Genomic DNA, 16,068 nt, shown 5'->3' on the forward strand with positions numbered 1-16,068 from the left:
AACACATACAAAATCGTTACATTTCCAAATGAAACTATATACATTAATTGGTTACTTCATAAAAGTGCGGGGGCAACTGCCCCCCTTTGCCCCCCTAATCGCCGCCCATGACATTATAAGTAGTTTTTAGACCTTCGAACTACGTTAGGCGTAAGTGTTGGAAGTGTTACAGAACGGTTATGTTCGTCTATCCGTCTATCTCTCTGTTGACAGGTATCAGAGCAAAATCGTAAGAAACATCAAGAATCGGTTTTCTTTAATGGATTCAGTGTCTCAAGAATAGGCTGCAACTTCTCCGTTAACCTAAACTCAAACCGGAAGTGCTAGTAATCAACCATTTTCGGTATCAACGTTGATTGTTATAGAACAAATATAGCAAAACATAACGACAAATGTTTTTGGAATCGATTTAGTATCTTAAGAAAACATACTAACAACAAGTAACAGTCTACCGAAACCTAAAATGGTTGACATATACCAGTACTTTTGGTTTCAATACCGGTGTTACGTAACATATAAAGCAAAAACTGTAAGGTGTATCGAGAAGCATTTTTTAATTAATTCAACGTAGTCCCAAGAATAGATTCTATCTCTGCCAATTCTCTATTGAATCAGGAAATGGTAGAAATCAACCATTTCCGGTTTCAGTGTAGATAGTCAAAGAACAAACACTATAATAGATAGCAATGAAAAGTTTTATTTGGAATTGATTCAAAGTCCCAAGAAAGGATACCATATTCATTAGTATTACTTTCCTGAAACTGGAAATGGTAAGATTTACATGTACTTCCGGTTCCATAACATCGATTTACCATAGAGCGAAAGTAATTTTTTGGAATCGATTCAACGTCTCAAACAAATATACTATTTTTAGATCAATGACACCTTAATAAAACAGGAATGGCAGAAATGGTGTCCCGACCAGCGACAAAACGTAATACTCTTGACGACCTGTCATAAATGACAACCTATCATGGATTAATTAAAGTATTTCTGATATTTATTCCGCGACAAAACGTACCACTTATATAAATTACAACCTGTCATGGACTAATTAAAACATTTCGGATATTTAATCCGCGACAAAACGTACTACTTCATGTTAAGAAACTACTTCCTCATAAACAGGTAAAACAACGGCAGTATAAGGTTAAGAAGAACAGACAGGTAATGTATCGAGTTGTCAAAGTGCAGAAACTCATTGGTAAAAGAAGGCTCATTTACAGAGGAAATGTAGCAGCCTATAAACTGAAAGACACAGCTATAGATCAAGGAAGTTTTTGGATATTATTTCTTTCCTAAGCAAATTTGATCTTCCGCTTAAAAGTAATTTAGATAAGGTCACCGAGAAGAGTCATATACGAGGAAGTAAGCAGGATAGTGGTCGCATAACTTTTACTAAACACGGTGAATTATGTTTTGAATGCTATCAGCACACTTATCAGAGAAGATAATTCGAAAGAAGTCTCTCACGCTTCAATATTTTCTGTTCTATTAGAATACTACTCAAGATATGGTAGTTTCAGGCCAGTGCTCTGTTGTTTTACGGTATGTTGTTAAAATGGTTGTTTAACAATGTATTGTTGTCATTGTAAAATGCATATCTACCACAGGTCAGTGTCTTTGCGGTTTACTGCTGGAAATTCTGCAGAAGTTGAACCTTGATATTAAAAAGTGTATTTGAAATTCAACCGATGGCTCAAGTAACATGCAAGGACAATATTCGGATTTTTTCAATTCACCTATGATCAGTTACACGTGTGATTCAGTTGATTTTGAGTTTAACGGCCCTTTTAGCAGTGAGGCTACATGAGACAGGACATACTGATTTACGGGAAATCCGAAGCAAATGAGCTCCCGCCGGGAATCGAACCCAGGTCTCCCACGACAAAGGCGCCTATGCTAACCGCTTAACTACTAAGAAACTCAGTAACACGTGTGGTGTTACGCTCATATACTCAATCATGTCATATGTGATCTGACAAAAAATTGCATTGATTCTGTGTCATTGTTCCGCTGAATGACTGTGTGATATTTATGCGTGAGTCTTATCAGCGAATGGACATTTGGAAGATCAAAAGTTAACACAGGCGTCTTATAGTTATTGCGGAAACAAGATGGTAGAAAACACATTGTTTTTCAGAAAAAAATTGGTCATTTTTCGAACCCAAAAAGTATTTTGTATATAGAGTTGACCATAACAATTAAGAAACTTGCTTCTACAGAAAATATCAAACCAAAAGCTAGGTGTAAAGCGAAAGGATATATAAAGATCTTCTCAAGTTCAAAACAATTCGGGCAGCAGAAATGTTCCTTAAGATATTTCAAGTGACGACCTCTCTGTCAAACTATCTCCAAATAGAGGGTGCTGCTAGTGTAGTCCTATCGGATGGTGCAGACTACTCTGTTCCAACTGAAAGAATGGAGAGATGATTTTGAATCCGTTAAACTTTGCAGAATGGGCCAATAACAAATTTGAAGACTTAGAACGTGATTTCTTTTTTTCTATTGACCTGTCGACAATTCGCCTTCAGAGATGGACAAAGATTTTTCCTGTGAATATGAAGATGAAGCTACTTCTATTCAAAGACCAGGTACTGCATCGAAGCATTTAACACAATATTGGACATGGTAGTTTTGAGTATTTCTTCAAGATTCAAGAAGCAATGTACTTTATGGATTATTTGGATCCTAGCCACTTCAACCAAGTAACAGAACTTTCAGACGTGCCTTTCGATGAACTTACATATTTTCTGAAAAACTTCAGTTAAGAAGTTTCCAAGGATACTATAAATGTATTCTCTTGGACCTTTGAAGGACGTGGATATCCTTGAAAGTCAGCCTTGATGACGAGCACAACCGAAGAAAAATGACTGTGCTGATGGTGCAAGTGATTCAGAATTAGGAGAAAATACATTTGTTTTCAAGGAAAACGAATGCAAAACGTGTTGCAAAATTGTCCAATGTGCTGCTTTTTAATTTTGCAGAATTGTAATATGTGCAATAATACTTATCCAGGTTTCCAGCATACAAATTTTTATTGACTTTGTCCCTAACTCAGGTAACATGTGAAAGAAATTTTTCAAAATTGAAATAAACTGAAATGTCTCAGGAACCATGTCTCAGGAACATTTGAAAACATTTTGTTGATGTCTATTGAAAAAGATTTATTAAAAAAATATTTCGAATGCAAAACTGATAGATACAGTAGCATCAAAAACTAGTACACTAAAACATCTGCTAATTTTGTAATATAGTATACGTTCTCCTTGAACTTCATATAATATTTTGAACAATTCAGAATAATATAGTGATGAAAAAATATCAGGTTTTAATTGTCAATTGTTAATACTATTGACTTCCTGTAGAAAGAGAACTGTGCAATTGATTTGTGACATTGAGATGCTGGTGGCCCTTGTGGGAGAAAGCGCCCGCGCCCCTCTAATAATGCCTATCCGTCACTGGTCCAAAGCCTCGATAAAGTGTGATGGAAATCAGCAAATATTCAAATATTGCATATGCAAGATTCTTGCTGGTCTTGGTCTGGCGAGAATCTTGCAGGTATGGTCTTGGTGTTGCGAGAATCTTCCATGCATGGTCTTAGTCTTAACCTTAGTCGTAGTCTTGGTCTTGCATCGGTACTTTTCTCAGCACCAATCTGTTCAACTTTTAACCTTTTTTGGCCGATATATATATATATATATATATATATATATATATATATATATATATATATATATATATATATATATATATATATATATATATATATATATATATATATATATATATATATATATATATATGTACCGTCCTATCAAGTGGCACGTTTTGTCGCTTGTCATTATTTAAAGTGTTTTTAGAAAACCCTTCACAAGCAACCCTCAGGGTAAGTGGTACGTTTTGTCGGTGGTACGTTTTGTTCCGTATTCGGCAGAAATTTCCAAGTATTTCAGGCTTTGATATTGATAGTCATAGAGCAATGAGATATTAAGAACTGCTTTTTAGATTAGGTTCAGAGTCGCAAGAGTAGATAGTCTATCTCCTTCCCAACGCTCTAATCAAATCGAAAGAAGTACAAATCAGTAATTACGGATTTCAACCTTGATCATCATAGAACAAAATCGACAACGAAAGCGACAAACTTCATTTTGTGCAGTCAATTGGCATCCATTTTTCTTGTATCTCTTCACTAAGACCGGTAGTGATAGAGAATTACTACTTAGCTCTTACTATCCCTCTACTGAAACCGAAAGTTCTCGATCTGTTTCAAAATTGAATTGTGATAGTACTGAAGTGTAGTGTAGTTTCATAACTGTAAAACCAAACTTCCTGTTATATCATTGCAATGTTTTCTTTAATAATTCTTAATCTGATAAAATGTTTTGATATATGAGTAATAAGAACCTTAGAACTATAACGTCATTTACTTTTGTTACATTACATTCCCTGATTCGAAATGTATATTTATACAGTTCACGAGATTATCATGAATCAAACAACACAATTATACACTTTTGAATATATATATTCACTTTCAACATATATACTGTATCTTGTTTGTTACTTTAAAATATTATACCTTCAGTCTATAGATGTCACTTCGTTCTATATTGTCTTCCTTAGTTACCATAACAACGACATCAAACAGATAAACAACTTGTCTTAGCAGCGAAATTAAGATATATATCAATATGATTCAAATATTTAAATTACTTGTTTATATTTTCTTCTTCTTCTTCTTAAGTGCTTGTGCCATTAAAATAGCACTTTTGCCCGTAAATATTAACAATATTTAGAAAATACATACAAAAATATACAATATCGTTCTATAATGGCTCCCGAACTATGGGACTTCTTTAAATTGATCACAATTAAAGAAAGAATCCTGTACCGTTAGACATTTCATACATCTAGTTAACTTACTTCTTGAATAGCCTTCGTATATATAAAAATTACAATTAATAAAATAATATATTATTTTCATTTTATCTCAATATCATTCTTATATTTATTCAATAATCAATTTTATTTTAATTCTATAAAATTACCGACGAGAATTACATATTCAAAGTGTAAGTTTATTGATCACTTTTAGGTCCTAAAAGATTCTTTAATTCAATGTTATTTATACTCGTTAATAATAAAGTTTATGTGAGTTAAAAATACAACATAACCTATTTCATTCATAGCATAAATTTGCTAGACAATACTTGTATTGATGCATAGATGTAATTACATAGAATGTGAACGAAGTAAAAATTACAATGAAATAATAACAATATTCAAAATGAAACAAAACAATAACTAATTAAATCACAAAAGAGAATAACCATACCATAGTATTTGTTGCTATTATTTAAAGAATTTGAAGCATTTTCATTAAAGTTCAAATCACTGTTTATATATTTTTGCGAATAAATTGCTAACGTGGCTTTAACCCATTCCACGTCAACCACATTTAGGTTAAGTTGACATTGTCAAAAGCTTCGATTAGGTTTCATTGAATAACACAATCTTGAGTACAGTCCTGTATGCTATATACTTCACCAGTTCTTTGGTTCTTATTTTGAAAATTTCTGCCACCTATGTAATCACTACGAAATCTGGGAGTGCGTGAGAAATTAGCTCGATTATTTACAATATTCCTAAAAACTGTATGATTATTATTTCTGTTTCTTCTTAAATTAGGTTCAGTCGTATTGCCATTACGAGAAAATCTAACAATATCTCTCGTATTATGATTACAATCATCTCTAACATTGATATTTCGAACAGGAAAATAATTAGCTTGATTTCTGTTATTATTACATTGCAATCTAGTCTGACTTTCATAATTTTGAACTATAATTATTAAATGATTACAATTAATACATTGCGAAGAGATCAATACTTGCTGTAACGTAAATGGTAATAATATTCTTATTGATGTGATAATACGTAATTCCTGCTGATATGGATTGATCTGTTTCAAGTCATTACAAAATCTGTGAGGGTTTTTTCCACTTGAGGATCAAAACGTCGGTTTCTAGTTTGGGCATCCCTGTCTGCTAACATAAAATCATTTTCGAAACTTGCTAACAACGCATTTTTAAAATCGGAATAATTCCGTAGACTACGTCTTATTGCTATGTACCATACCGAACAAGGTGGTTAAATATGCGGTAAGATTTTAAGAAAGTTAACCTTATCTATTCCAATTAATTCACACTCTTCCTCAAATTTCTCTAAAAATGTATTCTTTGGGATATCCTCAGATCTACCGCTGAATTTAGTTAATGATCTTATTTCACTGAATTTCACGCGACTATTATCATCATTAAAATACCTTAGATGTCAGGGTTTTACGTGTGTACGGTTCTTGCGACATGGTCTTCTTTCTTCGTCGTCAGTACTTAAGATGGCATCTCCCCTTTCAGAATAGACTTCTGACAAGTATTTGCCTTTTTCACAGGGTCTTGACACATAGCTCCTATGTTTTTCATACACAAAATTGAGGGCAGGATCAGGATTACACTGGGCCGTATTGTTTTCTCTTTGTTAGTATGAATCTCTTCTTGCAGTCTTCGAATTTGGTTCGTATGTTCGTTGACTTGTGTTTCGACTATATCAACAGTACTTCTCATCACTGCAAAGCTATGAAAAATTTGTTCTATCTTATTGTCGGTTATTTCCAATTTGGTATTTATCTGCTGCGTTACTTGTTCCAATCTGGAATCCAAATTTTGTGATACTTGATCTAATCTGGAATCCATCTGTTGTGTCATGGAATTCACCTGCTGCCCTAACTGTCGTAACAGATCGATCACATCCGTAGAAGTCTCAGTTGCAGGAATATATATTGACATCTTCAACTCCTGTATTGGTATACATTTTAGATCTTCGGTATATTTTTATTTTATTACGTAGTAATAGATAATCCGTGATGTTGAGTGAAATAACTTACTAATACTTCAGACCAGGCCCGTACCCACGGAGGGGCTAGGGGCTCTCTAAGCTTTGGCTGGCCCCCCTAAAAGTTTCACGGTAGGTTTGCAAATGAACTATAATATGATGGTGATGAAGTATATGATTCGGTCGGTCCCCCCTAATTTCTATCGCCCCCCTAAATTTTTGGTCTGCCCATGGGCCTGCTTCGGACTAATCTCCAAATTCCACGGTTTCGGCACCATATAAATATGTAACGTTATTTACTTTCGTTACATTACATTCCCTGATTCGAAATGTATATTTATACAGTTCACGAGATTATCATGAATCAAACAACACAATTATATGCTTTTGAATATATATATTCACTTTCAACATATATCTTGTTTATCACATTAAAATATTATACATTCAGTCTATACAAGATGGCACTTCGTTCTATATTATCTTTCTTAGTTACCATAAGAACGACATCAAACAGATAAACAAGTTGTCTTAGCAGGGAAATTAAGAAATATATCAATATGCTACAAATATTGAAATTACTTCTTTATATTTTTCTTCTTCTTCTTCTTAAGTGCTTGTGCCATTAAAATAGCACTTTTGCTCCTAAATATTAACACTATTTAGAAAATACATACAAAAATATACAATATCGTTGTAGAACCTATGCAAAAATATATATGAAAGAACCTTTTGATACAATAAAAATCTTAGAACTTATGTAAAAATATAATCATTGAAGAAAGATTACAAAATTTCAGATATTGTGTTCAATTACAGAACGAAAATGTAGTCGTACCTACGAATAGCTTAGGAATAATCCATAGGCTGTTCCTCTCGGCTATGATCATTTTGCGAGCATTAGTCCAGCGGCTACTAATCATGGGACAATCATTTTGGTGTTTTCGCGCGTGGAAGATCGTGTTTTGTAGACACGTTCGACAGGCATAGTTTGATTCACCTATCATCGTCATTCTCATAGGTATTCTGTCATTATTGGCAAGGCACTTAGTGCAATCGACAAGCTTTTATATCCAATTGAGATTTCTTTTCCAGTTTATTCGAAAGTTAGAAAATGTGATTTACCATTGTCTTCTCTTGAGTCGCTCAGATATACATGTATATTGCTCAGGTAACCTGTTGTCCAAATATGGTGTCAATTATTGCATACTAGTAACTATGTATATAAATAACGACAATTAGATCATAGTACTAGAGTTTTAACAGTAATGCTGTGGAATACGTACGGGTACGTGTCACCTTGTATGAATTTATTTCTCAGTAGGGCAATTATACAATTATTTATCGTTAGTAATAACTTAATATATGAACGATCATTACTTTTAAATTCTTACCTGGTCTAGACTTATACATAAATTGGTTCATGTGAATGGCCAATTCCATAGTAAAGACGTTAGCTAAACTTCCATGGTAAGTAGTACAGAGGGCAACCGCTGTATGGAAATCTGTTCTATAGTAATAATATGTATATTTGTTCAAATTATAGTTATCCTCTCTTTTCTTTCCAATGAGGCCTTCTTTCGTGGGCTGATGCTGAACTGGCCAATGGAAAATTAGAAACAAATTATTGATTTTATCAACCATCAAAAGTAAAAATAAATTAAGCTTATGTATGTTTTGATATAGTTTACTGGGATCCACTGTATAGCAATCGTTGTTTTCAAAGTAGTTTTCACAATCATTAGCACATCAAAATGTTTGGCTGCAAAAAATTTGAAGCAATAGAAACTTTGACAATAGACAAAGTGAATGCTAATTTCTTTAAATTTTAACCCTTAACCAGGCGCGCTCTCTTTTTTTGTTCATCATTAGTAGACGTGTAATGTACCATTACAGTTGAAAGTAATGGCAATTTTTTTTTTACGCACCCTGTACCTAGTAATTTTTTTTCCAATCTCGGTTTAGTTACACAATTTATTTACTCTCTTTACTTCGAATTAAATATAATGAATCGAAAGGTTTCATTAGTAACCATATTTCCACTGAATAATATATTTTATTTATATTTTGATTAAGTGTAAATCCCATTTTCGGATATACAAGTTGAAAAGTTACAAGGTTTACTATTCTGACGTCATACCGAAACATAGTTCCGTCATTGGATATAAATTTTCTTAATTTCAGACCAATGTAGAATTTAGTCAGGTACCTAATCTTTCCCTCACCCCCCCTCACTAGTCCATAGTCACTTTCAGATCCGGTTATATCTGGATTTGCCAAATTTCTATTTGCTTTGTAATTTCCGCGGCTAAAGTTTTCGTTCTGATTGGAGGAATTCTCCTACCTCTGGCGTTTTCGGCGCAATGTGATCAGAATAATCGAAGACACTTTACGAGGAGCAGCCCGTGATTTCTTCTTCTACATATCTGCGGTAAAAGGATGGAAATTCTAACTATCTCAAGGTAATATCCAGTTAATTTCATTGATAAACGCCGTATAATGATTTAGGAGCTGACAAACTTACATTTTTCGTGAAGTGAACTGTAAAAAATAAAGGAGAAATGGGAACCAGCTTTACAGACGCCATATTGCTCGTTATCCAAGCCAAAGAATAGACAATATAGGAAAGTGATTTTTGATCTGTTAAAACTCAGTTAGGGATTAGGGACAATACGACCTGGTTTCGTACATATATTATAGTGTGTATAGTAAATGTGATTTTTTTTTTATTAGTCAGTAAGTGCATGTACACAGTAGGTTTCATAGTTGCAATGTTAACTTTCGGAATGGCAGCTTAAGCTAGCGTAAAAGGGCTCCTATCCCCTTTTCCAAATTGAACCAATTCTAGCGGGGGAATGGGTTAGTTATTGTTCGTTTTAGGGCCTTTTCCCCTCTCAGGGGAAGGGTCCCTCAATAAACCTCGTTAAGGTGCCCCCAGGGCATCAATCTTTGGCAATCATCATGTAAATAATTGGTCAGGTCAATTGGACCTAGGGTTACTTTTCTCATTTTGCCCCCCTTTAAGTTTAATAGAGCCGACTGTATATACCGACGAGGGAGTAATGTATTTTAAATCTAATATGTTAGGTTATTTTCTTCAATATGCATGTAATTCAATGGTGCATGTTTGGTTTAGTTAGTTGTCTTTAGGTATAGTACTAACAGTGGTGTATGTAGTTAGTAGTTTTGTGTGAGTGTGTGAATTTTCGGTTAGGACAGTGTATAAATATGCGTTAATTTAGTACCATTTTGTCTAACTCGAAGTATACTAAACCAGTGTAAATATTAAATTTCTGACTAATGAGTACAAGTATATATTTCAGTACACGGTAAATTATGCCTCCACTACAGCGCCATTGCGTCAGGTTTCGGTAGTCAATTGTTTGTTGACATTACGACATCGCATGACTTAGTGATCTAGATTGTTTGATTTTGGCCATTTATTTCTAAATTACATCCCGTGGACATGGTTTTCGGTTCAGATGAGTATACATTCATATAAGATAGCATGAGATCTTACTGTTCTGAAAATTTCAGCTTGCTAGGTCCAGTAGTAACTGAAATATCTACTGAAATAAAGAATACCTATTTTCTTAATAGAAGTAAAGCCCATATGCTATTACTGTTTGTTTCAAAATGTAGTATTAAATTCTCTTTTCCCGTGGCTGTAGAAAATTCCATTGTTGCTTTAGTTTTATCAGCAAATTGGAAATAGATTAATCGTTGACAATTTAACTTTCAGTAAATGCACATATGATTTTTTTTTTAAAAACTGCGAAGTAAATACAATTTGGGTGCTTCGAAACAAAGAGTACGTGGTTCGATGAATGTTATCGTGTAGTAGTTTGAGCGTGATAGATTGTGATAATTATATATATTTATTACTGTGTAATGTAAATATGTGTATGGCCTGCGTGTAAAATGTATGAAATAGGGTGTCTGTAAAATATTACTTCGCGCGAAAATTAGTAGATAATGAATGAATATAATGATATATTAATAATATGATATAAAATAATATGAATGAGATGATATGACACCTACATTTAAATGGATAGGCCTAGTGTATGTTATATAGTGAAAATATGAATACGTTAACGAAAAAAAAAATCTCTCGCGTTTTGACTTCTACACCAGTACATTCATCCAACCGAGTTTGCTACTTGGATAGTAAATTGTAGTTGGGAATTGTGTGTTACTTCGTATTTAAGTACCTCATAATAACAGCCCCAGATCTTAAGCCTTTCAATAGATAGGGTAGCATCATGTGGGAATTACTTCTAAAGGTTGACAGAAATGATAATTAAGAAAAATAACTGCTATTTCCTGTGATCATCGAGAAGTACAGGTTTCGGTCATTTGTACCTTTAACATTCATAGCCTCTCCGAGATTTTTTTTTTCGTTGCTTACCTTATTTATTTATTGTGCAGTGTTCATATAACTCAGTTCGGACTATCCGATTAAATCAACTGCTACTAAATTAATATTCACGTCAATAGCGTACCCGGACGTCGACCCCTAGTCCCCTTAAGTATTTTCATGTCTTTTCTTAGTTTAATTAGATGAGGGAAATTAACGACGTCCCAGACTGTGGCATGTCTGCGCGGGGTAGCCATCGGTGATGTTTGGGTTATTGAAATCACCGATCCAAAATTCAGTTTATTTAATTTTTTTTATTTTGGCAAATTCTAATTAGGGATATCTTAGCTATTACTCTAATTTCATTACTATTCTGGAATCTTCTAGTTTCCAAGAGGTCGGATGATTTTTTTTCTTTTGAAATTCTAAATTAACGCCGTCTCTAACCTTCCGGAGGATTTTCGGGACCCTGCTGGTTTGGGCCGGATACGGGGATCGGATTTCAATCTTACAACCAAACTCTTGTGGGATTGGGATCTGATGGACACAGAACTTGCATCCTTGGCAGCAGGGCGCTCCTTGAGTCTACGTATTTGAGTAGACCACCCTTTTGGCATGTTAAGAATATTTTGGCTATGGATTTTGTTGAGAGCGAAATTCGACTTTTATCTTTGTAGCGTTAGTTATTTCCCACTTAAGTCTTTGGCGCCCCTATTCTTCGTCTTCCTTCTTCTCTATCTCTCTCTCTGTCTTCATTACTTCGAGATTTTTTTTTTCAAATTTTTCAACCTCCCCCCCCCGGTTTCTGAAACTCATGAAAACGTACAATATTCATATCTCTTATTTCGATCGTATGTACTAACTGAGACATCGAGGGATGCAATTCGTGGAGGTATTGCAGCACAACTCAGGACCATTTTCGCGATATTCAATCCACCACGAGAGAAACTGACGAGAAGGTACACTATGCTTTCAGATTCCTGAAAACATTTGTTATTCATTGATCGTACAAATTATACCCATTGACGACTGATTTCTGGTTTTATTTCTATTGATTGGTCATATAGTGTGTATGTATTAATAGTTTGGGCCCACTAGTTTCGAATAACATTGATTTTTTTCCTGTATATACATCTATATATGTACTTACATAGTTTTAAAAGTTACGTGCCTGCTCTATTTGTTGTATTTCCACCTCTTATGTCAACTTACTAATAACACCAACTATTTCTTTATACGCGGATCTTTAGTGAATTGAGAATGATTATCGATTATCGGGTTTACATATAAAGTACAATATTGCAACCTTATGAGAAAAAAAAAGTGAATTTTGATAGTCAGGGTTTTTGTTTTGTTTTTGAGCCAATAAAATATGAATACTTGTCGAATATAAAAAGGTTATGTAGATATTAAATGTCGACGAAATACTACGATGGATATTAAAATGAAATTTATTATATTGAGTAATATGAATATATATATATGTGAGTATGTATGTAGAGGGCTCGGTATTTACCCTGGTTGTTTTAGGTTGCCATAGATTTTTGACACCCGACATTTACCAACTATTTGTGATATATAGTATTACCGCGTAAATTGTAATAAATGACATTTTGTTGAGTTGTTATTGATGTTTGTGACTATTAAAGTTGAATATCATGTTAAATACGGCATGTAAATAAAACAAGTAGCAGGTCGTAAGAAAAGTAAAAATAACCCTAATCCTTATCCAAATTTATTTGCGAGATCATAGTGAAATCAGTAAGCTACGAAACAGTGTGCCCCACCAACGAATCCTTCTATCAGTAAACTATGAAACAAATCCTTCCCCTACGATCGGAAACCTAACTATTCAGTGACTAGAATCTTCGACTACACGATCTATACTAGAAAAAAAGAAAATAGTGATCTTAAATTCAACGAACTGAAATTAGGTTAATAATTTAGTAATGTGAATACAGGAATATGGAAATATGTTCCCAATGTCTGTGACTGAATTCGATAATTTTTCTTTAATCTTGATAAACTTTGAAATTTTATATAAAGTGCGTCAAGTGACGAAATGAGAAATATAAATATATATGTGATATGAAGCAACTATTTGTCTATAGTTTAAACAAAAACGATTAAATACTCTCATGGACACAAATCACAGTGCGAAAAGAGAGTTGAAAAAGGAGTTATCATCGACGTGAGAACAAAGACTCATAAAATTGTCGAAATGTCTCCTCTTGGGACAGAGACTCAATAAAATGTTACTAAAGTGTTTTTTTTTAAAGAATGATTAACCAATTATATTTTTTTCCTTCTTTTTCCGCAATGATATGTATTCATTGCACTGAATCTTAAATATATTGACCTTTGAATTTTTTTTCTTTATTTTTGTCTTTCGTCTTTTGTCGATTTTTTTTTCATGTAATCCAATTTTTAATATCACTAGAAAGAGAAATGTGTTATTTGATCTTGTTGAAAGTAGCGGATTTCTGTGCATGCTTATGAAACATTCTTTTCATGTATTAAATTTTTTCCTGTTATGTCAAACTAAGTTTTCTTTTATTGAAATGTAATAAATGTCTATAGAAATGTAGTTAGGTTAGTTTAATTCAACTAAATACAACCTGAAGTATACATTGTCCTGTATGAATGTGTGTGTGAGTGAAATGTAGGTTTAGTATTAAGTGCACAAATTATTTTGACATATATGTGTGACTTATTATAATTAATGGTAGTTGGTAATTAAAGTCATTGAATGTCAATACTAACTTAATTTAAGTTGGCTCTATGAAGGAAGTAAAAAGGACTGAAGTAGCCTGAACAAATGATCATCATGTGAGAACTGCGAAAGTCAAAATCTTCGACAAATATGTGATACTCTGATTTTTTTTTCTCTGTGGTCGATTCTAACATGCCATCAACTTCGTCGTTTATTTTTCAAATATTGGATATTAGTCTAGAACTTCTGGAAATATTGAATAAATGGTAAAATTAAACTTTCTCATCTATCTCAGAGCTAGATTGGGATAATTAGGTAGTTGGGGTCAAATGGATCTAGATCGGGGATGTATGGGTTAACATGTGTCTACCTTTGATCACCTTGATACCAAATATTCACCCAATAGCTATTGGAAATGATCCCAATTCGATAATTATTCACTTTCCCTTTACCATATTTCTCAAAATATCCAGTAACAGTTTCCTCTTTATCACCTTCTTACTTTACCTCTTTCCTCTTCTATCTTCCTTTTCCTTTCTTCATCTTCTTCTTCTATTTTTAATAAAACTGAAAAGGGGGTCGTGACTGGGAATTCTAAATGTAATAAACACGGTCATGTATTTATTTATTTTATTTTATTTTCTTTAGAAGTCCGATAAAAAGTTTTCTCGTTTCGATCGAACCTAGTATGTTCGAAATTAAGAAATGGATATTATAGTCCAATATAATTAGACATAAGCTGATAGCTTCATGAACATCCCCACCAGGGGTGAAGGGTTCCCACTCACGACTTATTCCGTGCATCACATTTGTTGCAGATTTTTTTTTCCTCAATCAGTTTTAGATTGACGAGCGGTGACAGGATTCGTTGTTATAGCAACGTTTGTTCCTATGACAACGGGCCCTCCTTTTTTCAGTTTTAGAGTGGCGACACGTGACAAGATTGTTGCCATGGTAACCATGTTTACTGTGGTAACGGATCTGAAAATGCTTATTGAATAATACCAGTTATCATGCCAATCAGTTTGAATTGGTGAACCGCGACAAGAATGGTTGTCATGGCAACTTTTGTTCCCATGGCAACAGATCTCAGTTTAAATGGCGACCGATAGATCTGAATTTTTTTTTAAGAATGTCAAAGAGTGAGGTTGAAGGCATGTTGAATTGATTACAACATTGAAATTAATAAGAGAAATTTTATAGTCAAATGAAACAAGTAGAGTCGTTGGCTACTTTGTCATTTTTGCTTCCTTTTCTAAGGGGGAAAAAGAGAAGGAGTGTCAAAATTTTTTCTAAATTGGAACTAAACGCTAGAAGGGTTTCAAGGAAGGAAAGAGAATGGGAGTCCTTTAATTTATGAATAATACTTATCTTGATAGCGAATAAGTATTTTATAGTATATGTGTATTTTTGATATATATCTTGTCTTTTGTAAAGTGTGTCAAAGCTATGGCAACAAATAAAAAAGTTGTTTTGTCACAGGACGAATGTGAAGTCACGTGCACTCAATGCACGTTAGATGAAAAAGAGAAAAGATCTCGCGCCCCGCGGAGGTTAATAAGATGCACCGGGTGTGGACTAAAATGGATCCACTTTGCTTGCACCAATTTGGATGATACTGCTGAAAATGCAGAAAAAGTTCAAACCGGCGAAATAGTAAAATACTGTGAGGATTGTGAAAAGGACCGAGGCCAAATATCTCCAGCGGAGATATCTGACCTCGATGATGAGGAAAAGAATGGAAATCACAATGATTCTCGTGATCAGACGGCAAACCCGAAGGAAGGAACGTCATCTGGAGGGTCTGACACGTCTGCATTAATTCGCCAAATGATGCAAATGATGAACGAAAAATTCACTAACATGGAAGTTAAAATAGATCAGAATAGTGCAGATCTGAGGCGTGAGATAAATGAAAAGTTAGATCAAAATAGTGCAGATCTGAGGCGTGAGATAAATGAAAAGTTAGATCAAAATAGTGCAGATCTGAGGCGTGAGAATGCAGAAATGAGACGTGAAATAAATGAAAAGTTTGATACCTCGAAACGAGAGACCGATGCTCGATTCGAGGTACTAAATAATAAATTTGACCAGATCTGTT

General features: G+C 33.8%; 1 protein-coding gene across 1 annotated transcript in view; it reads right to left on the reverse strand.

Moving 5' to 3' along the window:
- Positions 1-16,068, reverse strand: part of LOC145668221 (uncharacterized) — a 63,676-nt gene that overhangs the window by 17,201 nt on the left and 30,407 nt on the right. The window contains exon 4 of the mRNA XM_081735873.1: positions 8,289-8,492. Coding sequence (XP_081591999.1) covers positions 8,289-8,492 — 204 coding nt within the window. The remainder of the gene's footprint in view (positions 1-8,288; positions 8,493-16,068) is intronic.

The sequence above is a fragment of the Thermobia domestica genome, chromosome 13 (genome assembly GCF_964235325.1).
Source record: "Thermobia domestica chromosome 13, izTheDome1.hap1.1, whole genome shotgun sequence".
In the NCBI taxonomy this organism is placed as follows: domain Eukaryota; kingdom Metazoa; phylum Arthropoda; class Insecta; order Zygentoma; family Lepismatidae; genus Thermobia; species Thermobia domestica.